Genomic DNA, 25379 nt, shown 5'->3' on the forward strand with positions numbered 1-25379 from the left:
TGATGAAACCATGACAGGTTGAGAGTGTTGTCATTATTCCAAACACGTGCTGAAGGATATTCCTCGCAACCTTCACAAGTTTGTGCCAAGCTCTGACCCTTCAGTGAAATACATGGATTCCAAGTTTGAGATCAGGAGGAGGTATGACAGGGGAAAAACACTATGATGCTGGAGGAACTCAGCAGGCCAGGCAGCATTCATGGAGAAAAGCAGGCAGTTAATGTTTCAGGTCAGGACCCTTCTTTAGGACTCAACTTCAGGTATTACGGGGGGATGTGTTCACTGGAATGTGGGAGATTGAAGTTAAAAGGGGACGATAGGAGAGGCAGAGAGAACTTATTTTTGCTCATCAGTGACTAGAGGACAGAGAGCAAACACTTCTACACCCAATGTGTGACACAGTAACATGTCAGATAATGCTGAATCCTCACAGCTCCAGTGACCTGGGTTCAATCCTGACCTCAGGTGCTACCTGTGTGGAGTTTGCATGTTCTCCCTTTGAACATATGGGCTTCACCTGGGTGATCCAATTTCCTTCCATATCTCAGGATATGCTGGTTGGTAGATTAATTGACCAGTGTAAATTACCCCTCGAATAGGTGGATGTGAAGTTGATGGGCATGTGAGAGAGAGTTGTTTACAGGGAAACAGGAGAGGGAATTGGATTGATAGAGCCATATGAGACTGCCAATGTTGGAATCTGGAGCAACAAACAAACTGCTGGAGGAACTCAGTGGGTCAGCCAGCGTCTGTGGAGGGAAACGGACAGTCGACGTTTTGGGTCAAGACCCTTCATCTGGACTGAAAGATAGGGGGAGGTAGCCAGCATAAAGAAGTGAGGGGAAGGGGGTAGAGCGAGAGATGGCAGGTGATAGGTGGATGCAGGCGAGGAGGGGTGATAGGCAGATGGAGGCAGAAAGAGTGGAAATCATGACAAAAGCTGGGAGGTGGTAGGTGGAGGTGACAGAGGGCCAGGTTCCTCCAGCAGTTTGTTTGTTGGTCCATTTGGATTGATGGGATTGCTCTGAATACTGGCATAGACGATGGGACAAATTAAATTAAAATTGGTAATTGGTTTATTATTGTCACATATACCGAGGTACAATGAAAAACATGCCATCCATACAGATCATTTCATCACATCAGTGCATTGAGGTAGTGCAAGGGAAAACAATAACAAAATGCAGAATAAAGTGTTACATTTACAGAGAAACTGCAGTGCAGACAGACAATAAGGTGCAAGGCCATAACGAGGCAGATTGTGAGGTCAAGAGTCCATTTTATCGTACTAGCGGACCACTCCATAGTCTTATAACAGTGGGATAGAAGCGGTCCTTGAGCCTGGTGGTACGTGTTTTCAGGCTTTTGTATCTTCTGCCCAATGGGAGGGGAGAGAAGAGAGATTGTCGGGGTGGGTGGGGTCTTTGATTATGTTGGCTGCTTTACTGAGGCAGCGAGAAATGCAGACAGAGGCCACGGAGGGGAGGCTGGTTTCCGTGATGTGCTGAGCTGTGTCCACAACTCTCTGTAGTTTCTTGCAGTCTTAGACACAGCGGATGCCTTACCAAGCCCTGATGCACCCGGACAGGATACTTTCTATGGTGCATTGATAAAAATTGGTGAGGGTCAAAAGGAGACATGCTAAATTTCTTTAGCCTCCTGAGGAAACAGAGGCACTGGTGAGCTTTCTTCACCAGGGTGTCCACAAATGGCCTCTTTCTATGTTGTAAGGAAAATAATAGAACATAACAATAATCCTTCTGTCCCCAAGGGTATCTGACACTGGCTCACTTGTTAACTGTGGAATTGAAAACCAGAGAATCTGGGGCAAAAAAGGCAGATGACGTTAGAGTGCATGCCTTGATCTCATTGCACATTGGAACAGGCTGGGGGTGGAGGAATGAGTAGGTGTCCTCCGCTTGTTCACTGTTCCTTTGCCTTGCGGTCTCTATTCTCCAGTCGGCCAAGGGGTTAAGCGAGGCGTAGGCGAACACAGAAGAACTAACGACCTGCTAAGTCTGTGATTGACGTGGCGACGGGGCAATCAGAAATGGGTATTCGCATCAATGGGCGGGCCCTTGTGCTTTTAGCACCACTGAGCGGTAAGCAGGCTTTGCCAGGTTAGGTTGAGGGTGCAACCGTGTACAATCCTCACTAACAGGCGATACAGGCAGGCAGAGGGATTGTTGGAATTCATTTTTTCTGTTTAGATCGATCTTTCCCCCCTTAATCTCAACAAATGTGAGGCTTCTGGTGTATTTGTTTAAAATCCCATTTTAACACAGAGACCATGTCTACTGAAAAAACAGGTAAACATATTTTCCCTTCTGACTTTGACGTCTGCAAACCCAAACAGATTCTGGATCGGATTACTGCTGAGTTGAGAGGGTTGTGAGAGTTGTGTTTGGATCATTTAAAGGAACAGTCCCGATGATGTGACAATTTAAACCAAATGCGCGTCATTCCCCAAGCAATCTGATGTTTATCGCAACAATACTGCAACATGGTATTAATAATTGCAATCATCGTAGTAATATCGCGGAGTGTTAATTGTGTTATACTGGCAATATAATGACCATATTCATATTGAAAATGCAATATTGTATTAATATTTGCAACACATTATTGATCGTAGTAATATTGCGACATAGTATTGACCCTATTAACAGTGCGATACGATATTGATTTCATTAATATTACAATACAGTATTCAGCCTAGTAATATTGCAACATAGTATTAACTGCATTAATATTGCAATATAATAGTAATTGATATTATTGAAAATATATTGTTGCAACATGGCATTGATTGAATGCTGTTAGTAAAATACTATTGCATATTAATTCTGTTAATAATTGCCATTAACCTATTGATATCACCTGTTTTAACCCAATTATTAGTGAGGTTATTAACCGTATTAATAATTGGATGACATTATTAACCGTGTTAATGTTGCAGCAAATTAAGCGCGTTAATAAAATGCTCAGCCTGTTCATCGAATTAATATCGTAACATTAGTTTCATTATTATTAATATTTCAATACATTATTAATCGTTTTAATACTACAACGTGCCATTCGTGTTAGTAATTGGAAGACCTTATTAAACTCAGAAATATTGCAACGCATTTAACAATTGTAATGGTGTTAGCTATTAATATTGCAGCGTTGTATTAGTTATAACGACCACCATGCACATTTTGACGAGAGTGAGTAGCTGGTGTGCTGGGATCCCCCGGAATGGGAGTGATTTGTTGTGAGTCTGTGACATGTGCCTCTCGCTGCGCAGTGGTTTCGATTGTTTTTCGATAACTTGCTTTGTTCCTCGGTTGTGTGGTTATTGGCCACAGCCTGGGTGCCTGACTCCACAGGGAAATCTGTCCTGCAGCAGGAGTTTTTGGCTGGTGTGGATAGGGGAAGAAAATATTAAACAGATACAAGCAACCTCCCCTCTGCCAGATTGAAAGACTGTGGCACGGCGCTACTGCTTTCAAGGCCCATCATTTTATTACTTAATTGACGTCTATTGAATTTTTGTTGGTGTGGGGGGTGGGGGGGGAGATGTGATTTGCTACTTGTCTGTCGACTTGCTGAGCCGAATTCAACGTTACAGCAGATTTCACGCAGAGCCTCTAATCATTACCAAAACCATTTGCAGATTTTAATTATAAACCGTGGGTGTCTGGGCAATGAAATTCGAGTTCTGGGAATATCCGGTGCCAGTGTTGCTCCTGATGTAAATGCACCAAGACAGCAGAAGAGATCTGCATTTTGATGCAGGGAGAGTGATGCAGAAACAGGCCAGGGCCGGCGTGAGTCTGTTTATAGCCACAGAGTGCGTGTGCGAAACTGCCTTCCCTCGAAAGAGTGAGCGAGATAACTGAGAGGCCTGCAGACAGGAACAGAGCAGGGGGGCAATGTTTGGATAATCCAGGCACAGGTTGTGGAGGTGGAAACAGAGAGGGCCAGTGCGGAGAGAGAGGGAGAAAGGTGCACTGCAGCCAAGTAAAGAGGGAGATGCATTGCAGCCAGAGAGAGAGAGAGAGAGAGATGCTGCAGAGAGATAGAGAGATGGGGGATGGATGTACCGCAGAGGGACTCACTGTGGAGAGAGAGCGAGAGGGAGAGAGAGAGGCTGTGGAGAACTAGGAGGATGAGAGATGGATAGAAATCTTCTGTATAAGGAGGAGGAGAGACTGGGACATACAGACTGCCTCAAGGACAGAAGTAAACTGCATACAGTTAAAGGTCTGTCAGAGAGGCTGACTGACTTTGGGTACAGAAGGCCTGAACTGCAGGGTGTGTATGACAGAGAGACAACGTTTTCCAAGAGAAATAGTTGAGTCATTGTCATCGAGTTGTACAGCACAGAAACAGGCCCTTCTGCCCACCACGTCCATGCCGACCTTTTTGCCCATCTGCACTAACCTCATTTCCCTGCATTAGGATCATGTCCTTCCATGCCTTAACATGATATTGCAATTTGTTAATTGATTTTGGATAAATGCAGTTGAAGGAACTGGGAAGTAGGGGCAGAGGAATTGTAATTGCTTTATTATTGTCTGAGGTACAGTGAAAAATTTGTCTTGCATACTGTTCATACAGATCATTTCATTACAACAGTGCATTGAGGTAGTACAAGGAAAAACAATACATAATGCAGAATAAAGTGTCACAGCTGCAGAGAAAGTGCAGTGCAGGCAGACAATTAGGTGCAAGGTTACCACAAGGTAGACTGTGAGGTCAAGAGCCCATCTTATTGAACTGGTCACAGGGAGAGATATGAGGAATACTTGAAGAAAAAAATGACAAGCTATATCAGTGGATATCAACTGACATTTGCTGGAGCCAGTGAAAGGGGCCTCATGTGGATACAGTTACACTGAGACAGATAGAGAGACTCCAGACTCATGTATGCTGCAGAGCACCATCATGATAGAATCACAGAATTATCTGTTTCTTTATAGAAATATAGAAAACCTACAGCACTATACAGGCCCTTCAGCCCACAAAGTTGTGCGGAACATGTCCCTACCTTAGAAATTACTAGGCTTACCCATAGCCCTCTATTTTTCTAAGCTCCATGTACCTCTCCAAAAGTCTCTTAAAGGACTTATCGCTTTGTGGTTGACCTAATAATAGTCCCATGAATCACTTCCTATTTACTGAAAGAGTTATTAACATCTTGGAGGCAATGGACAGAGTGGGTAGGAACCAATCCCATTGATCGATGGTTTAGGGCCAGGGAAGTTGGAATAAAGATGACTGATAGAAGAACCAGAGGTGATACCAGGATCGGCTGTTTTCTGCAGTGGGTGGTTGGGTTCTGGGATGTGCTGTTTGGGGGAGTGGTAGAGGCTGATGTTGTTACGGTGGTAGGGAGTTGTACAATGAGTTGAAAAGGGATCCTGGGCTTTCAGGAGAGGGTAGGGATTGGAACAAGCTGGACTGACCACAGCCTGGGTTGATGTGCTGACTAGTCTCTCCCCCTGCTGTAACCTTTGACTCCGCTGCTCTTTGCTCATGGCCCACCACATCCTTTCTCCAATTCCCTTTTGAATGTTCCTACCAAATCTGTCTTCCAGGTCCATTCCAAGTCTTCATTTCCCTGGTTCTTGATGGGGAACCAAACAAAAAAATTGGGAGGGGGGTGAATTGCAGAGTGGTTGGGGATGAGGGAGGGGATGGGGGAGAGAGATAAAGGGGAGTCAGGGAAGAGAGAGAGAGAGAGAGAGAGAGAGGAAGAAAGGGAGAGAGAGAAAAAAATGAGGTGGAGAGAGGGAAAGGGGAGAATGACAGACAGAAAAGGAGGGAAAGGGGAAGGTGGGAGAAAAGAGAAAGAGAGAGAGAGAAATTGAGAGCATAAACTGAGGCCTTTTCAGCCGAGTACCTTTACTTTGGAGAAGAGTGAGAGATTCTCCCCAGTGTCCTGTTTAGCACTTATCCCTCAAGCAAGAGGTCGTCTGGCCCTAATCCTGCTGCTGTTTGTGGGAGCTTGCTGGGCACAAATCGGCTGCACAGAAAGTTCCCACAACAGTGCATCTTATATAATGGCAGTGACTGCACTTCGATTATTGGGACATCTCAAGTCAGGAAAGGTGCAATTTAAATGCATAGGAAGGGGTATTCATCATGAAATGTACTGTGGATCCAGTGCCTTACACAGGCCCATGTATCCCAGCAGACAGAGTTACCATTCTGCTAATGGAGTTATTGCAGTAAGGTAAAATACGGCAGGAAAGGTAGCACCCTCATCCCTGCTGTTACTTGCATTCTGCTATCTGGCATATGAGACCTTTTGACCCATTGTGCCTGTGCTGGCTCTTTCAATGAGCTTTCCAATTAGAGTGACAGAAGGTAGAGGGCAGAGGAGGTTTGCGAGGATGTTGCCAGAGCTGGAGGATTATAGCTGTGAGAAGAGACTATCTGGACTGCAGTTGCTTTCTTCAGATAAAACGAGCCTTCAGTCTGTGCCCTTGGTGACAGACCTCTCTGTCAATGGATCCTTTCTGTTCCCCCCACCCCCCCCCCCCCCCCAGTCTAGTCCTCAGTTTTATATGCCTCAATTAAATCTCCCCTCAGTTGCATTTTACCAGGAGTAGAGGAAACTCACACAGCCACAGGCAGATTGTGCAAATTCTACCCAAGGTTAGGATGGAATCCTTGGAGCCATGAGGCAGCAGCACTAACTGTGTGCTGCCACACCATCTGAGAGTAGAGAAGGACAAGTTGATTCAATCAGATAAAGACTTTTTATTGATTCAAAGGACGAGGTTGTGACTGGTAAAGTTTAACATTTATTACCCATCCCTAATTAGTGGCGTGCAGCCATTATAGAGGATTGCCAAGAGGCAATTTTCCTCTGGCTCTGGTCTCACACACATCAGATGAGGTACAGTTAACAGATTTCCTTCCCTGGAGGACAGAAATGAAGCAGCTGGGATTTTTGTGACAAGGTTTCATGACACCCATTACCATTTCATTCCACTTCAGATCCCTTTTTGAAACATCTGTAAGAGCTTGCAGCCAATGAAACAAAACTCTGCTGGATGTACACACAGCAAGATCCTGCAAACAGCAATGTGACTCAGGTCTGATTATTTTCAGAAATTGATCAGGACAATGAGGAACTCCTCCTGTTCTTCATCGAACTGGTAGCCATAGCAACCTTCATTCTCACTTGTGAGGGCAGGAGGAACACGGTAACAGGACTGCACCACCTCAAGCAGCCATGTGACTGGAGAGTGAGGCCTCTTTGTCTTTCTGTGGAGGTGTGAGCAGCACCTGATGTGCTTGGAGCCCTGCCAGCGAGGTGATAATTGATTGGAGGATGTTACCCTTGGAGAGGCACAGCAGGAACCATCTGGCTGAACCGTAATCCATTTACCTCTTTGTTGGATTCCTGAATACATGATTGAAGAACCAGGAGCTCCCGTGTGCAGAACGATCTTTTAAAATGATAACTCTTATTGATCGTTCAACAGAAATCTGTATACTGCTGTTGCCTGTCCTTCTGTTTTACCATTTCAGATCAACCTGTTTGTCCATGTATTTATCCCTGTGTCTATTTACCTAATCAACCTCAGTCTCATCTTTCACTACTCTCGCTGTCATTTTTTTACTCTCTCCTGATCCGCCCACCAAATCCCACAGCCCCCCAGCCCCCTATCACCCAATTTCTTTCCCCTCCTCCACCCACTCCATTTGCCCATCACCCGCACGCTCCTCCCGCTGGCTCGCCTCCCCATCTTCCCTCCCGACCTCCCTCCTTTGGTTCCATGCTGCACCTTCCTCTCCTATCAGATTCCATCGTCCGCAGCCCTCACCTATCACCTCCCAGGCTCGGTCGCTTTTTCCACTCCTCCCTCCTGCCTCTGCCCATCAACCTATCCTCGCCTGGACCCACCCATCACCTGCTGCACCCCTTCCCTTCGCCTCTCTATACTGGCTATCTCCCCTCTTATCTTTCAGCCCAGATGAAGGGTCTCGGCCCGAAATGACAACTCTCCATCTCCATCCACGGCTGCTGCCTGACCCGCTGAGTTCCTCCATCAGGTTGGCTGAACTTGTCCTCACTCTAAACAACTTCCCTTTTGATTCCTCTCACTTTCTACAGACCAAAGGCATAGCCATGGGCACTCGCATGGGCCCTCTTCGTTGGCTACGTTGAACAGTCTCTGTTCCAAGCCCACTCCAGTCCCATTTCTCACCTCTTTCTCCGCTATATCGACGACTGCATTGGTGCCGCCTCTTGTACCCGTGCAGAACTCGACAGTTTCATAAATTTCGCCACTAACTTTCACCCTGCTCTCCAATTCACTTGGACTATCTCTGATACCTCTCTCTCCTTTCTCGATCTCTCCATCTCTATCTCAGGAGATTCCTTATCCACTGACATCTTCTACAACCACACTGATGCCCACAGCTACCTCGATTACAGCTCCTTCCACCCTGCCTCTTGCAAGGACGCTATTGCTTTCTCTCAACTTCTCCACCTCCACTGCATCTGCTTCCGTCATGAGGCTTTCCACTCCAGGACATCAGGGATGTCCAACTACTTTACTAACCGTGGCTTCCCCCCTACTGGGGTTGAGAGAGCTCGCACCCGTATCTCTGCCATTTCCCGCACCTCTGCTCTCACACCCACCCCTCCCGGACAGGGTCCCCCTTGTCCTCACATTTCATCCCACCAGCCTACGCATCCAACACATCGTTTTCCGCCACTTCTGCCATCTTCAACGGGACCCCAACACCAAGCATATCTTCCCCTCCCCACCCCTTTCTGCCTTTTACAGGGACCGCTCTCTCCACAACTCCCTAGTTCACTCCTCCCTCCCCACCCATCCCACTCCCACCCCGGGGACTTTCCACTGGCCCGGCCATAGGTGCAACACCTGCCCCTACACCACCTCCATCACCTCCATTCAGGGACCCAAACAGTCCTTTCAGGTGAAGCAGGGATTTACCTGCACCTCCATTAATATCATCTACTACATTTGGTGCTCCAAGTGTGGCCTTTTCTACATTGGTGAGACTAAACACAGACTAGGTGACCGTTTCGCAGAACACCTGCGCTCTGTCCATAACTGCGATCTGCATCTCCCCAGTGCCAGTCACTTCAACTCCCCCTCCCACTCCATCACTGATATTATCAGTCCTCGGCCTCCTCCACTGCCAGGAGAATTCCAGATGCAAACTGGAGGAACAGCACCTCATTTTCCATCTTAGGACCTTACAGCCTAATGAGATGAACATTGAATTCTCCCACTTTAAGTAAACCAACCCCTCTCCCCCACCTTGCCTTTTCTGTTCTTCTCTTTCCTAGCCTATCTCACTTTTATCTCCTTGTTTTTCTCTTTCCTCCCCTCGCCTCCCCCCTGGCCGCCTGCCTCCAGACCTCTGACCCATCCCCCGATGGATCTGCTCTCCCCTCCTCCCCCACATCTGCCTATCACTGTCTCTTACCTGCATCTACCTATCACCACCCTGTGCCCACCCCGCCTCCCCTCTTTTGTCCACCTATCACTGCTCTGCTTTTCCCACCTATATATTGGGCTTCTCTTTTTCCTATCTTCAGTCCTGAAGAAGGGTCCTGACCCGAAACGTTGACCACCTGCTTTTCTCCACGGATGCTGCCTGGCCTGCTGAGTTCCTCCAGCATCATCGTGTTTTTCCTCCACCAGTCTGTCTTTTGCTCCAGATTCCAGCATCCGCAGTATCTTGTGTCTCAATCTCATCTGTTGTGCCAATCTGTTCTTTTCCAAGTTCAAGTTTATTGTCATTGGCATAAATACACAGCGTATAAACGCCATGAAAATCAGCATTTGCAGCAGCAGAGTACATTACAGACATGACAAACATACGTTAACATAAACTTAAATTAACATAAATTTTTCACAACTTACACAACAAAATAAACATAATGACACTAGTGCAAGTTGAGAGAGAGGAACAGAAATATAGTCCGAGGTAGTGCTGCGGATTATCAGGTCGGTTCAAGAACCTGACGGCAGTGGGGAAGAAGCTGTTGTTGAACCGTGAGGTGTGGGTCTTCAGGCTCCTGTACCTCCTGCCTGATGGCAGTATTGAGAAGCGGGCACGGCCCAGATGGTGCGAGTCCCTAATGATGGATGTCGCTTTCCTGAGACATCGCCTCTTGTAGATGTCCTGGCTGGAGGGGAGAGCTGTACCCGTGATGGAACTGGCCAAGTCCACCACCCACTCCTGTTCCTGTGCATTGGAGTTCCCACACCAGGCCGTGGTGCAGCCAGTCAGCATGCTTTCCACTGTACATCTGTAGAAGTCTGTGAGGGGCTTCAATGACATGCTGAATCTCCTTAAACCTCTAAGGAAGTAGAGTCGCTGAGAAATCAGTGTCACCAGTTACTCACCTATTGGCCACATCCATCGCCATCATCACGGCAATCCTTTCATCAGCTGCACCCGCCTCCTCACTTCCATCAATCGCTGCGATCAGTTCCACCCCTCCTCCCAATCCCATCGGTTTTCCTCATCATCATCAGCTCTTCCCGTCGCTTTCACCTCTCCACCAGGATTTGGAGATGCTGCCTGAATGTGGGAAGGTTGGCAGTCCTGATATTTGCTACATGGATAATGGGCTGGATTATCCCGGAGCCAACGGTCCATCCGCAGGGCCTGCCCGCAGTAACCTGATCCAACCGTCCATCCGCAGTGCCTGCCCGCTGTAACCTGGTCCAACCGTCCATCCGCAGGGCCTGCCCGCAGTAACCTGATCCAACCGTCCATCCACAGTGCCTGCCCGCGGTAACCTGGTCCAGCCGTCCAACCGCAGTGCCTGCCCGCGGTAACCTGATCCAACCGTCCATCCGCAGGGCCTGCCCGCAGTAACCTGATCCAACCGTCCATCCACAGTGCCTGCCCGCGGTAACCTGGTCCAGCCGTCCAACCGCAGTGCCTGCCCGCGGTAACCTGATCCAACCGTCCATCCGCAGTGCCTGCCCGCTGTAACCTGATCCAGCCGTCCATCCGCAGTGCCTGCCCACTGTAACCTGGTCCAGCCGTCCATCCGCAGTGCCTGGCCGCGGTAACCTGGTCCAACCGTCCATCCGCAGGGCCTGGCCGCGGTAACCTGGTCCAACCGTCCATCCGCAGGGCCTGGCCGCGGTAACCTGATCCAACCGTCCATCCGCAGTGCCTGCCCGCGGTAACCTTGTCCAACTGTCCATCTGCAGTGCCTGCCCGCGGTAACCTGGTCCAACCGTCCATCCGCAGGGCCTGCCCGCTATAACCTGGTCCAACCGTCCATCCGCAGTGCCTGCCCGCGGTAACCGGTCCAACCATCCATCCGCAGGGCCTGGCCGCGGTAACCTGATCCAACCGTCCATCCGCAGGTCCTGCCCGCGGTAACCTGATCCAACCGTCCATCCGCAGGACCTGCCCGCGGTAACCTCATCCAACCGTCCATCCGCAGTGCCTGCCCGCGGTAACCTGATCCAACCGTCCATCCGCAGGACCTGCCCGCGGTAACCTGATCCAACCGTCCATCTGCAGTGTCTGCCCACGGTAACCTGATCCAACCGTCCGTCCGCAGTGCCTGCCCGCGGTAACCTGATCCACCCGTCGATCCACAGGGCCTGCCCGCGGTAACCTGATCCAACTGCAGACGGCTCACCAACTCACTGGGGCCCCAGTTCCTGCACTCTCTTCCATTCATTATTTCCCCAGTTCCTGTGCTCTCCTCCACTCACTGGGTCCTGGCTCCTGCACTTCCTTCCACTCACTGGGGCCTCGTTCTGCGACCCCTTTAAACTCACTTGGTTTGTTTCTCACACTCCGTTGAAACTTACCTTGTTCTGTTTCCCACAATCTCTTGAAATTCACCTGGTTCTGCTTCCCATGCTCCCTTGAAACCTATTTGGGTTCACTGGAAAATTTACAGCTCTACTGTGTGACATCTTTTAATACTTTCTTTTTAAAGATGTGTGTTGGAGTATTAATGCAATAACACCAGATAGTCCAGAAAATCTACTCATCCAGGACCACCAAGTCCCGAGTGTGTTGGGTTAATGGAGTTTTACCGTATTTACAAAATGTATATGGATATCATTACAAACATTTTAAAGTAATGGAAATTGATTTAAAACTAAGATGAGGAAAAATAAATCCACTTACCTTTTCACTCAAGGTCACAGGCCCATTGGAGTGAATCGGTTGTGCTGCCTACACCGGTCGTCCCTGTTGAGGGGTCTGATGTAAAGTGCATCCAGACCCTCAGTTCAGGAATGGCTGCAGTCAATGGGGACTCCATGTCGAGTGTAGTGACAGAGCAGTAAGTTGCGTGCACGGAAATCCAAACTCCTCCATGGGCTCCTGACTTGTGGTTTTCAATGAGCAGACACAGTAGCCAGAGATGAGCTGATCTGTGAGGAGGACATCACTAATGGCTTCCGATGGAACTGCTGCTTAGAACCGAATGTGCTTTGGCCCATTGTATATGTACAAACAGGAGCAGGCAACTCAGCTCCTCAAGCTTACACTAGCATGGCTGATCCGCTTGTGCTCTTAACTCTGCATCCCACCTGTCCAATAATAACGATTCATCCCCTTCCTTATCAAGCATGGATCTACCTTTAACTTAACAATATTCAAGGGCTCTGCTTCTCTGCCCTTTGATGAAGGAAGTCCCAACAGCTCTCAAAAAAAATTCACCTCATTCCTGTTGAAAATGTCTAACCCTTTATTTATAATTGGCGATGCCTAATCTAGATTTTCCCACAACTTGTCAACACCTTGCAGGATCTTGTACTTGCAATCACATCCCCTCACACACTTCTGAACTCCAGCTGATGCAAACCTTGTCTGTCCAAACTTTCCTTTTAATACAAGCCAGTTTAATAACACTTCTCTGATCTGCTGTAAATACATTAACACTTCTCCTTAAATAAGGAGACTAATATTGTACACATTGTACAGGGGGATGTCAGGGGTAAGTTTTTTACACGGAGAGTGGTGGGTGCGTGGAACGCACTGCCGGCAGATACATGAGGGACTCTTTGATAGCCACATGAATGATATAGAAGTGGAGGGCTATTTGGGAGGGAAGGGTTAGATAAATCTTAGAGTAGGATAGAATGGCGGCACAACATTGTAGGGCGAAGGGCCTTACTGTGCTGTAATGTTCTATGTTCTATTATACAGTACACAGTAGTCCAGATGTGATTTTATCTTTGCTTTATCTAAATGAAGCATAACCACACACCCCCGCCCCCACTTCTGAATTTAATTCCCCTAGTGATAAACACTAAAAGTCCAGAGAAACAGGGGACTGCAGATGTTGGAATCTAGATGAAAATCACGATGATGTTGGAGAAACTCAGCAGGCCAGGCAGCGTCTGTGGAGAAAAGCAGGCGGTCAATGTTTCGGGTCAGGACCCTTCGAACATCGACCGCCTGCTTTTCTCCACAGATGCTGCCTAGCCTGCTGAGTTCCTCCAGCATCATTGTGTTTTTCAACAATAAAAGTCTGCTATTTTACCTAATTAGTTTCCATATTGGCACACCGGCCTTTTGCCAATCAGGCACTGGGACACACGGCTGCCTCTGCATCTCAGAGCTCTGCAGCTTCTTGCCAGTTAGATAAAATGTTTTCTTACTCTTCCTGCCAAAATCGACAGTCCCTCGTTTTCCCATTTTATACCCATTTGCCAGATCTTTTCCCACTCACTTACCCTAACCAGGTGACCACATAGAGGTATATAAAATCACGAGGGGCAGAGATGCAGTGGAAGGTCACAGACTTTTTCCCAGGGTAGGGGAGTCTAGAACTAGAGGGCATGGGTTTAAGGCGAGAGGGGAAAGATGTAGAGGGAACCTGAGGGGCAAGTTTTTCACACAGAGGGTGGTGGGGATATGGAATGGGCTGCCAGAGGAAATGGTAGGGATGGGTACAATTTGATTCAGATTAGTTTATTGTCATATACACCAGGGTGCAATGAAATTCCTTACTCCCATGAAGTTCGCAGAGTGAATAGTACACATGGTAATCATGAGTGCAACAATAGATACAGCGGTGAGCGCAAAAACGATGGAATGGTGCAAAGTGCAGAAAGTGACAAAAGAGGTAGAATTAAGGTCTGAGGAATGTAGCAGCACCACCAGGAAGGTGAAATGAAAGAAGTGATTGGTCCAGAAGTCTGAGAGCAGTGGGGAAGAAGCTGTTCTTTAAACTACAGCATTTAAAAGACATTTGGGCAGGTTCACGGATAGGAATGCTCTGTGAGGGATACGGGCTAAAAATCGCCATATGGGGCTAGCTCAGGGAGGCAACTTGGTCGGTATCGGTGAGTTGGGCCAAAGGGCCTGTATAACTCTATGACTCTATATCTCTTTTGTAACCTCCTTAGTGTCTTCTTCACAACCTACCCTCCCAGCTATCTTTGTGTCATCAGCAAATTTGGTGCCTTCGTCAGATAATTTACAGAAATTATAAGAAGCTCTGATCCCCGTGGTGGTGTTTGGGGAAGGACAAGGGTCAGGCCGCGAATGAATTGTTCCCTTCTTTCTGTATGTTGCAGATCCGTCTGAAGCACCGCCGCAGACATCATCGCCTCCCCCCTACAGTCAGGTGATTGAGGTGCAGCACAATGCCCCGTCCCCAGGTTACTCCGTGCAGGTGCGGATGCCCCCTCTTCCCGTTGGCGAGCGGGGATACATGCAGGAGACACAGTTCCATGGCAGAGCCCCAGGATACACCACCCTGCTGCCACACGGACCCATGGGTCCCTCTCCCTACATCGCACCACCACCTCCGGGCTACGCTGTCCAGCTTCAGCCCTACACAACCCTCGTTCCCATCTATCCCATTGGGAATGTAAGTACCGCCCAGTCATCCAGTCCTGATATAAGCTTGTTGTGGTTATTTCGCTATTATTTTCGAATGTCATGCTAATCTTAACTAACGCAGGGAATCGGGAGCAAATGGGCAGCAGACTGGTGCTGCAGGTAGTGTTGTACTTTCTCAGCTCCAACAACCCAGGTTCGATTCTAATCTCAGGTGCTGTCTATGTTCTCTCTGTGTGACCACATGGGTTTCTCCTTAGTGCTCTGGTTTTCTCCTGTATCTCAAAGGCGTGCAGATTGGTTGGGTAATTTCTGCTGTAAATTATTTCTACTATAGGCAGCTGGTGGGAGAGTCAGGTGGGTGTTAAATTGCATGCCAGAGAGAAGAGGGTGGAGGGAAACAAGTGGGGGCATGGGATTTCTCTGAGACTTTCAGTCCTGATGAAGGGTTTCAACCTGAAACATTGACCACTCCTTTGCCCCCACAGATGCTGCTCGACCTGCTGAGTTCCTCCAGCAGATTGCTTGTTGCTCCAGATTCCGGCATCTGCAGTCTCTTGTGTCTCCACTGCTCTGAGACTCATTGGGCTCAATGGCTTCTTATGTCATCAGGAAATATGAATTGAAGTGTGTGGTTGACCTGAGGTGGGGTTGGTACACAGCTGGATAATGCGGGTTCTGTTTTGTGACCACAGCTTCTGCCCACTGTGCCTGAATGTGTCAGACTAAAAGTTGGGGGTTAAAGCTGCACTCCAGCGACCTCATCTCAGTTGACAATCCAGCGTCAGAGTGAGGGAACAGTGTTGGAGGTGCTTCTGGGTGAAATATTTGACCAGCTAGTAGAGCAGCTGCTTCACAGCTCCAGTGATCCGGGTTCAATCCCAACCTCTGGTGCTGCCTGTGTGAAGTTTGCAAATTCTCCCTGAGACTGGTGAATTTTCCGGGGTGCTCCAGTTTCCTCCCACATCCCAAAGACATGCGGGTTGGTAGATTAATTGATGACTGTAAAGTGCCCCTTGTGTGTGAGTGAGTTGTAGAATCTGTGGAGAGTTGATGGGAATGGGTGTAATGGTTAGCGTAACGCTATTACAGCGCCAGCGATCCAGGTTCAATTCCGGCCACTGTCTGTAAGGAATTTGTACGTTCTCCCCATGTCTGTGTGGGTTTCCTCTGGGTTCTCCGGTTTCCTCCCACATTGCAAAGATGTACAGGTTAGGAAGTTGTGGGCATGCCATGTTGGCGCCGGAAGTGTGGCGACACTTGCAGGCTGCCCCCAGAACACTCTACGCAAAAGATGCATTTCACTGTGTCTTTCAATGTACACGTGACTAGTAAAGATATGTTATGTTATAAATAAAAGAGGGATTTAGTGTAAATGGGTACTTGAAGGTCAGCATGGATTCAGTGGACCGAAAGGCCTATTTCCATGCTGTACGTTCTTTGTGACAGATTGGGATCTCGTCCGTTCATTCCAGTGGATATATAGAAAAAAGGTTATAGTTTTAATGATATTCAAACCCTGTTTCTGGTTCATTAGTCACAGTTTCTTGTGTTTGGCCAATAATTTAACCACAGTGCTGTAACCACTGGAAAGTACCACAGGGAGAAACAATTCCTCAGAAGCCCCAGTACGTGACTTGGGAAAGGACAGACTAAAGAGGTGAGACCTCAACCCATGGAGCAGCAGAACTCCTGGGGTTTGAGAGGCAGCCACTGAATCGCAGCACAGGGAATGCCTCTAATCAGATGCACAATGGTGACATGAATAATTCAGAATTTCCCACCCAGTGCTAACCTCCTGAGCAGTGACATTTAGAAATGAGGTAAAGATTGAAGCAAACAACCCTCTTGTTTCAATTTTTTTTTGAGGAAAAGTAAATTAATTGCCAATTGCAATAAGCCACAGAGTGTTACTCGGTTGGTTGGCACTAGGTGGGAGATTCTGAATTATTCATGGAGCATCTGATTATAGATAGCACAGCCCCTCTGTTCTGATTCACTTGCTGTGTCCCAGACCCCAGAGGCGCTGTCGCTTGAGGGGTCTTGCACATTTAAGCTTTCGAGAAGCATTGAAAGTTCAAGAAAGGTGTAGGAAAACCTTCAGCTGCTTTGCAGACCCCTTTCTTGACCACTTAAGAGTTTCTGAGTGCAGCTGCCCAGGGAGGTGTGTCAAGATTCTCTGCTTCACACTGACATTCAAGCTCGTCTAAGGATCCATCACTAGCAGCCACCTCAGAGCCCATGGAAGAAGAGCAAAGGCAAGTCATCCTCCCCCCCCAGGGGACCACTGAAGAAGAATGAGACAATTTGTACAGTTGGAGTTTCTTTAGAAAATACATTGGTTTGTAGGCACACCGAAAACTGCACTTACTGGAATCTGGAGCAACAAACAATCTGCTGGACGAACTCAGCAGGTCGAACAGCATCTGTGGAGGAAAATGACCTTAGAGAGGTGTATAAAATCATGAGGGGTATAGACGGAGTGAATGCACACAGTCCTTTCCCCAGTAAAAGGGAACCATAATTTAGAGGGCATAAGCTTAAAGTGAGAGGTTAAAGATTTAATAGGGACCTGAGGGGCAACTTCTTCATGTAGAGGATGGTACATATGGAACGAGCTGCCAGGGGAAGTGGTTGAGGCAGGTACAATAACAACATTTAAAAGACATTTGGATAAATGCATGGATAGGAAAGGTTTGAAAGGATATGGGCCAGATGGGGGCAAATGGGACAAGCTTAGGTGGGCATCTTGGTCAGCATGGACGAGTTGGGCCAAAGGCCTGTTTCCATGCTGTATGACTCTGTTCCTCTTTGACTCTACGACAAGTCCTTTCCCCCCACTGAGGCTGCTTGACCTGCAGAGTTCCTCCAGCAATTTGTTGGTTTATGGGCGGCCTGCTGTCTCAGCAGATGGTGCTGCCACCCCACAGCTCCAAGGACCTGGGTTCGATCCTGACCTTGGGTGTTATCTGTGCTGAGTTTGCACGTTTTCCCTGCAACCATTCTGGTTTCCCTTGGGTCCTCAGGTTTCCTCCAACAGTGATACGCTGCCAGGTTATTTGACCACTGTTGTACCCCTTAGTGTCGTTTTGCATCAAAAGTAGTCAAAGGGGAGTTGATGGGAACGTGTGAGAGAGAATAAATTGCAGGGAAATAAGGAGGGGGGAATGGGACTGACGGGATTACTTTGTTGGTAGCTAGCACAGACCCAGTGGGCCAAAGGGCAGCCCCCTCTGCAGTGATAGGAAACTTCTCCATGGTGTACACTTCAATCATGATAGTGTCTCACAATCCAGGGGCTTTGACTTAATGATGCAGAAACAGGTTTGAATCTCATTTTAGCAGCTGGAATTTTAATGAATTTAATTGAATGAATTCTGAAATTACAAAGCTGTTATCAGTAATTGGATTGTGGTGAAAAACCCATTTGGTTCACTAATGTCATTTGGGGAAGGAATTCTGCTGCCCTTGTCAATCAGGGGGTGATCCAGACCCACAGCAATGTGGTCGATTCTTAAAAGTTCCCTCTGAAATGACACAGCAGGTCGTTCAGTTCGAGGGAGAATTGGGGATGGGAAATAAATGCCAGCCTCACTAACGACGCCCACACCCTACAAACAAGTAGACTTTGATTTGGAAGATCAAAGGCATTCTGGTTTGGAAATGAAGAGCTGGTGGGCAGAAGTGTCACTTGTACACAGGCATGTTCATCCTTGACACCCTTGGAGCACTTTGGGGTGAATATACGTTTATCAAGCGTCATCATTTAAATTGAATGTCTCAAACCTCCTGAACAGGAGTACTATCAAACAGAATATGACCCAAAAGGCAAGGCAAGGAGAGATGTAACTAAATACTTAGTCAAAAAAGTGTCTTAGAAGAGGGAGAGATTTAAGGAGGGAATGCCAGATTTTTGATCCCAGGCAGCTTGGAGGTTTCAATGGCCATCATTTAATTTCTACCGGTCCTGTATTGCTTTGGGATATTCTGGAAAAGACATGAAGGGCTTCCAGTGGTGGAATGATTACACTGGGGACTGTGCAAGTGGCTGGGAACGAGGAGATCTCAGAGCAGTGTAGGGCAGGAGGATGTTGCAGGGGTGGGGAGGGCTGAGGCCACAGAGGAATGTGTAAAGAAATAATTTATAAGTTGCTGGACCATTCGGAAAATCTGCAGTGTCAGCCGTTGATTGTGCTTCTGGTAGTTTGCATAGGGTGAAAAGGACTCCCATAACTTGCTTAGAGCTCTCCCTCAGATCATTTGGGCTTGTAGCTTTTAGCCTGCAATCAACCGGAAGCACAGAATTTGTCCCAGTTCATGGGGTGTTGGAGGTGGAACGAAGTTGGAGTTGGTTTACTAGGGTAGGACGTATGGAGTGAATGGCTGGACCCAGGGGAGTGCTGTGGAACAGAGGGACCGAAGAGTACGAGTATATAGTTCTTTGAAAGTGGCACCACAGGTAGACAGGGTGGTGAAGAAGGTGTATGGCGTGCTGGCCTTCATCAGTCAGGGGCACTGAGTATAGGAGTTGTGACAGATTGCTGCAGTTGTACAACTCATTAGTGAGACCACACTTGGAGTATTGTGCACAGTTTGGCTGCCCTGTTATAAGAAAGACATCATTAAACTGGAAAGAGTGCAGAGAAGATTTACGAGGATGCTGGCAGGACCTGAGGGCCTGAGTTATAGAGAGAGGTTGGGCTAGGACTTTATTGCTTGGAATGTAGAAGATTGAGAGGTGACCTTATAGAGGTGTATAAAATCATGAGGGATATAGATAGGGTGAACACACATAGTCTTTTTTCCCAGGGAAAGGGAATTAAAAACTAGAGGGCAAAGTTTTAAGCTAAGAGGTGAAAGAAATAAAAAGGAGCTGAGTGGCAACTTCCTCATGCAGAGGGTGGTGCGTATATGGAACAAGCTGCCAGAGGAAGTGGTTGAGGCAGGTACAATAACAACATTTAAAAGACACTTGAATGTGTACATGGATAGGAAAAGTTCAGAGGTATATGGACCAAACGCGGGCAAATGCGACTAGCTTGGTGGGCACCAGGGTCAGCATGGACGAGTTGGGCCGAAGGGCCTGTTTCCATGCTGTATGACTCCATGACTCTATGGTTGCAGGAGAACATTTCTCTCAGGATGCCCTCGGCAGTTACTCTGCAGTATTTGATGAGCTGTGTTCAGCGGAGTATAAAGTGCCAGCTGTACCTTAGTTTGTAGAATAGGAATGGAGTCAGAAGGTTTAGTGCGCGAAAATGTAGACAGGCACTCTGGTGCAGGACAGCATGAATGTTGCACAGTTGGAAGTGCAGCCCTTTGGTTGAGCAATTCAAGCTCTGGTCTATCCACTGATATGACAGGTTCCATGACTATTTCAGAGCAGAGCAGGCCAATCTTTTGCCCTGGCTGTGTGGAATCTTGCTGTGCAAACATTGCTTGCTGTGTTTTTGCGTGCAATGGATACATTTCAAGAATAATTTCAATGTTGTCATGCCGGAAACTCAGCGGCCAATTTGTGCACAGCAAGCTCCCATAAATGACAAAGTGACCATGAAAAGATAGTCTGTTTTAATAGCGTTGACTTTGAGGAGTAAGTGTTGATCCCAGGGCAGCGGGAAGACCTCCTCGTAGAAATGGTTACCGTGGGACCTTACGCTTCCACCCAAGAGAACAGAAGGGTCCTTAGTTCAACATCTCAGTGGAAGAAAGGCACCTCCAACAGTGCGCTGCTCCCTCTGGGAGGCCAACCCAGATTATTGCACGCAAACCTCTGCCATAGGACTCCTGGCTCAAGAGGCAAGAGGACTGCCAATTGAGCCTCAGGAAGCATCCTGAGAAAGAATTAACACAGTGCTGTTTCCTTCCAGCCTCCTCAGCCATACCTACCAGGATATCCGGGAATTGCTCCAAATGGCCCACAGCCCCGGATCCCTTCGGGATTCAGAATCATGGAGCCCCAAAGATCGCCACACGACTACCTCCCCATCGCTGTGTTGACCACCATTTGCTGTTTCTGGCCCACAGGGATCATTGCCATTATCAAAGCATTGGAGGTAAATGAAGCCAGCCTCAATCATTTCACTCCCCATGGATTACCCATCAATGTAGCAGGTAGTCCTGCCGATTGGCCTTGTTCCAGCAATGCTGAGAGATACTCATGACAAATTTAGTGAATTGAGTTCAGTGGGATTGCTATGCTGTGTTACAGTCCAACCTCACCACAATCCTATTCACACACCTGTAAATGTAGCCAGTTCTGCCGCATCACAGATTATTTTTCCACAAATGCTCTCTCTGTTTATCCCATTGTATCTGCGTTGATTAGTGTTTTGAGTCTAATCTGGCAAATGAACCAGGATTGGTGACAGGGTCAATCACTTCACATTAGCTGGTCACTCACTTGCAACTATGAATAGAAACTCCGGGCTGCACGCAGTTTCCTTGAAATCCCATGTGACCTACTTTGCCACGGGTGAGCAGTAGAAATAATCACAGCTCAATAACTATCAACAGGTTTGTAAACCGTGTGTTCCTGCTGACAGGAAACACCAAGGCTGGTGTATCTCCCTGGTGCTGACGGCTCTGGCAACAATAACACACTCCACTTCCCAACATTAGTGAGTGACTCCGCATGGGAAGGGGTGCCATGAGGATTAACCCACTCCAATCGGGATCAATCCTCTTGGGTAAGCACGATTCAGTGAGTAGCACTAACCTCTTGTATCAGAGGTCGAGGCTTTGAATCAGTAGGTAAGAGCAGTAACTGGAAGAGCCTATTCATGAAGGAGTTCAAATCCCACCACAGCAGCTCAGGGAATTCAATTGATCAAATAAAGCTTGAATGAAAAGCTAATTTCAGTAATGGTGATTGTGAAACATCCCGACCACCATTAAAAACCATTGTCAGGGAGGGAACTCTGTCATCCATATTGGCCCTGGCCTACATGTGACTCACATGGCACTCTGAAACAGTTTGTTGTATCGAAACCAGTATTCCGGCATTCCTTGGGGATGGCGGTGGGACTAGAGACACTTTCTCTAGGGAAATGGTAGTAAATAAATACCAAGCTTATCAATGAAGCACCTGTCACAAAGCACCAGAGAGTTAGGCATAAATTGTAATTGGTTCCAGGAAGGAATAATACATCGTGCACTCAGGACTGTTTCAGCTCCTATATTTGTGATTAATTGTGTAGACTCACTGTTGAGCATAATGTAAACATGAGACGTTGGGCATGCTCAGAACTCTACACCATCTTAAAGGGGAAATGCACAGTGTTTTTGATAAGAAATGGACAGCTTTCAGAATCAGAATCAGATTTATTACCACTGACATATGCCGTGAAATTTGTTGATTTGCGGCAGCAGTAGAGTGCAAAGATATAAAATTAATATAAAATACAGAAATAAATAGTGCAACAAAAAATGGAGTAACAAGGTCGTGTTCATGGGTTCATGGACTGTTTGGAAACCTGATGGCGGAGGGGAAGAATCTGTTCCTGAACCGTTGAGTGTGGGTCTTCAGGCTCCTGTACCGCCTCCCCGATGGTAGTAACAAGTAACTTTCCTCAGGAATAGGTGCCAAAAGTTAAAGGTATTAGGTGAGGGGAAAGAGGTCTAAAGGGGATCCGAGGAAGAATCTCTGAGGCAGATCACACTGCATGACGGGTGGGTAGAAGCAGGTACTCTCACAGCATCGAAGACTTATTCAGACGAACTCATGAATTGCCATGGTAGAGAAGGCTACAGACCAAATGCTGGTAAATGGGACTGGGGGAGATGGGGACTTGGTAGTGGTGGGCCGGAGGGCCTGTTTCCATGCAGTATTTCTTAATGATTTCAGCAATAACAGTACAGAGGCACATAAACATCGATGCTTGCAAAAAATGCTCTCTGTAGAAAGGGTGATGGGTGAACAGGATGTGGTGTGAGTAGGAATCAAGGCAGGAGAGCTTTGACTGACAAGCTTTAACCCCTCCATGGACACTTTGTCTACACTTCTCGCTGCCTCGGTAAAGCAGCCAACATAATCAAAGACCCCACCCCCCCCACCGGGCAGAAGATACAAAAACCTGAAAGCACATACCACCAGGCTCAAGGACAGCTGCTATCCCGCTGTTATAAGACGATTGAACGGTTCCCTTGTATGATAAAATGGACTCTTGACCTCAAAATCTACCTCGTTATGACCTTGCACCTTATTTTCTGCCTGCACTGCACTTTCTCTGTAACTGTAACACTTTATTCTGCATTCTGTTACTACTTTCCCCTTATACTACCTCAATGCACTGTTGTAATGAAACGATCTGTATGGATGGTATGCAAAACAAAGTTTTCACTGTACCTCGGTACATGTGACAATAATAAACCAATTTACCAATTTACCTTCTTGTCTTTGCAGACTCGGGCAGCAATGTCACGGGGAGACCACCTCTCAGCGCAGATCGCCTCCCGCCAGGCTCGAAACTACTCTTTCATCAGCCTGGCCGTGGGCATCTCCGCCATGGTCCTCTGTGCCATCCTAGTGATCGTCGTGGCGATTGAGGCCAAGCACCGCGATGCTGAATGGGGCCCTTAGCCCCATGGGAAGCAGCTCGAGCAACTGTGGCTCCGCAGTGGTTGGGTCGCCAGCTCCTCTCAATCACCCTGGAGTTTCAAATCTATCTCTCCAACAAGCGGAGACAAGGAAATTTAACATCGAGGCATTCAAGAACAGAATCCACTTTCATTTTCTTTGAACTGCTTTTATTGATACAAACATTGGCGATTGGGCCGGTCACGTGACAAAGACTCTCAAAGTATGTCCAGTCAAGGATGGCAATCCCAAAGCTTTGGCAGTGGAGATCAATGGCAGATCCATTACAGCCCTGATTCATTCAAGACAAACATTTCCACATGTAACAAACCCACTTGCCTTGCTGACTTCTTCCTGAACCCTACAGCTTGTACACCATTGAAGAGCAATCACTCCTGCAGACTTCTGCACCTCCAGCAACGTGCTGCTGCTTCCCCCGTTTGCAGTGTGCTTGAGATCAGTTCTGTAGCTGTGTGAACGTTCAAAGAAATACTGAGTATGACAGGCAGTTTGTTGGAGTCAGGGCAGCATTCAGACTGAGTCTATATAAATAGCAAATAGTTAAAGTGTGAAAAATAAACAGCTGTTTTCTAAAATGCAAATAGTCCATTCACTGTAAACTGTCTACTTAAACAAAGAAAAGCAGAATATTCATAAGGTTTCTCTGCAGTCTATGCAAAGCAGAATTTATATTGAAATCTACAGCAGAGTCTCCCGACAGAAGCAGGATTAATTCTCTGGAAAAGTGCAATGCGGCGGATGGTTAGATAATGCAGATTATATCTGTAAATTCACTACCATCACAGACAGCTGTGACAGTGGGAGAGATTTAACTCTCCACAGGGTGGGAATAGTAGAGTGACTATAGACACTTTAATGAACAACATGCAAATAAGACCAGCTACAGATTACAGGGTGAGTACAGCCATAGAGTCATGGAGTAATACAGCACGGAAACAGGCCCTTCGGTCCAACTGGTCCATGCTGACCACAGCATCTTCTCTGCTAGTCCGAGTTGCCTGCGTTCAGCCCATAGCCCTCCAATCCCCTCCCCTCCATGTACCTACCCGAATGCCTCTTAAATGTTGCAATTGTACCCACCTCAACCACCTTCTCTGGCAGCTCATTCCAGGTACACACTACCCTCTGTGTAAAGAAGTTACCTACACAGAATACACTGCATACAGGGAGGTATCACCAGATGGCCAGAGGGGATTGGGTTAAAAGTAACCTTTGCCTGGGACTTCCTGCAGGAGAGGAACAAAGTTTATCTTTTCCCCTTGTGAAGTTTAGGCTAGAAAATCCCACATGGAAGTTCTGTCTTTGTCCATTTCACTCCCTGGAAGGAGAAATATTTGGGAAACTCAGGGAGGGGGACTCATTGGATTCCTTGTCATTCCCATAATGGAAGAGTAAGGCCTGGATTTTCATCAGCAGTGCCCACCTTGGCACCGAGTGTCCCGGTACCTCCCCCCTACGGTCGAACATGAGCTGTTTGGCCAGAAATATCAGAATGGTGGCAGTGCCCCTTTAAGTGATCTGAAAGGAGAAGCAGCTGCCTGTGAATCACGAATGAGCTGCCCCGTAATGACAGCTTAGTTCATGTCAGTCTGGAATCATTGTGTTTGAAGCTGCTTATGCAACTCACTTGTGAAGTGTTCTGAGCTGGAAATCCATCTCAGGTGATGTGGCAGATGGGCCAGCTTCACTGTGTGTCAATTCAGCCACCTAATCCACAGAGTGATAGTGCCCCCTCGGTGCCACTGTTGAACCCAAATTTCTACCCCACACTGTGGACTGAAAGACCACAAGATATAGGAGCAGAATTAGGCCATTCAGCCCATCGAGTCTGCTCCGCCATTTAATCGTGGCTGATTTGTTTTTCAACCCCATTCTTCTGCCTCCTCCCTGTAACTCTTCACCGCCCCTTACCAGTCAAGAACCTATCAATCTCTGCCCTAAATACCCCCACTGACTTGGC

General features: G+C 47.5%; 1 protein-coding gene across 2 annotated transcripts; it reads left to right on the forward strand.

Annotated features, from left to right (window-relative positions):
• Positions 1 to 2005: 2005 nt before the first annotated feature.
• Positions 2006 to 23988, forward strand: LOC127586076 (proline-rich transmembrane protein 1-like). Of its 2 annotated transcripts, XM_052043881.1 has the most exons (4): positions 2006 to 2309; positions 14556 to 14851; positions 20691 to 20876; positions 23225 to 23988. In XM_052043881.1, the coding sequence occupies exons 1-4, from the start codon at positions 2291 to 2293 to the stop codon at positions 23399 to 23401; spliced, it is 678 nt and encodes a 225-aa protein (XP_051899841.1). In that variant the 5' UTR covers positions 2006 to 2290; the 3' UTR covers positions 23402 to 23988. The 2 variants fall into 2 exon arrangements, with proteins under 2 accessions (XP_051899841.1, XP_051899842.1); XM_052043882.1 differs by lacking the exon at positions 20691 to 20876.
• The last annotated feature ends 1391 nt before the right edge of the window (positions 23989 to 25379 follow it).

This window comes from Pristis pectinata, chromosome 34, assembly GCF_009764475.1.
Source record: "Pristis pectinata isolate sPriPec2 chromosome 34, sPriPec2.1.pri, whole genome shotgun sequence".
In the NCBI taxonomy this organism is placed as follows: Eukaryota; Metazoa; Chordata; class Chondrichthyes; order Rhinopristiformes; family Pristidae; genus Pristis; species Pristis pectinata.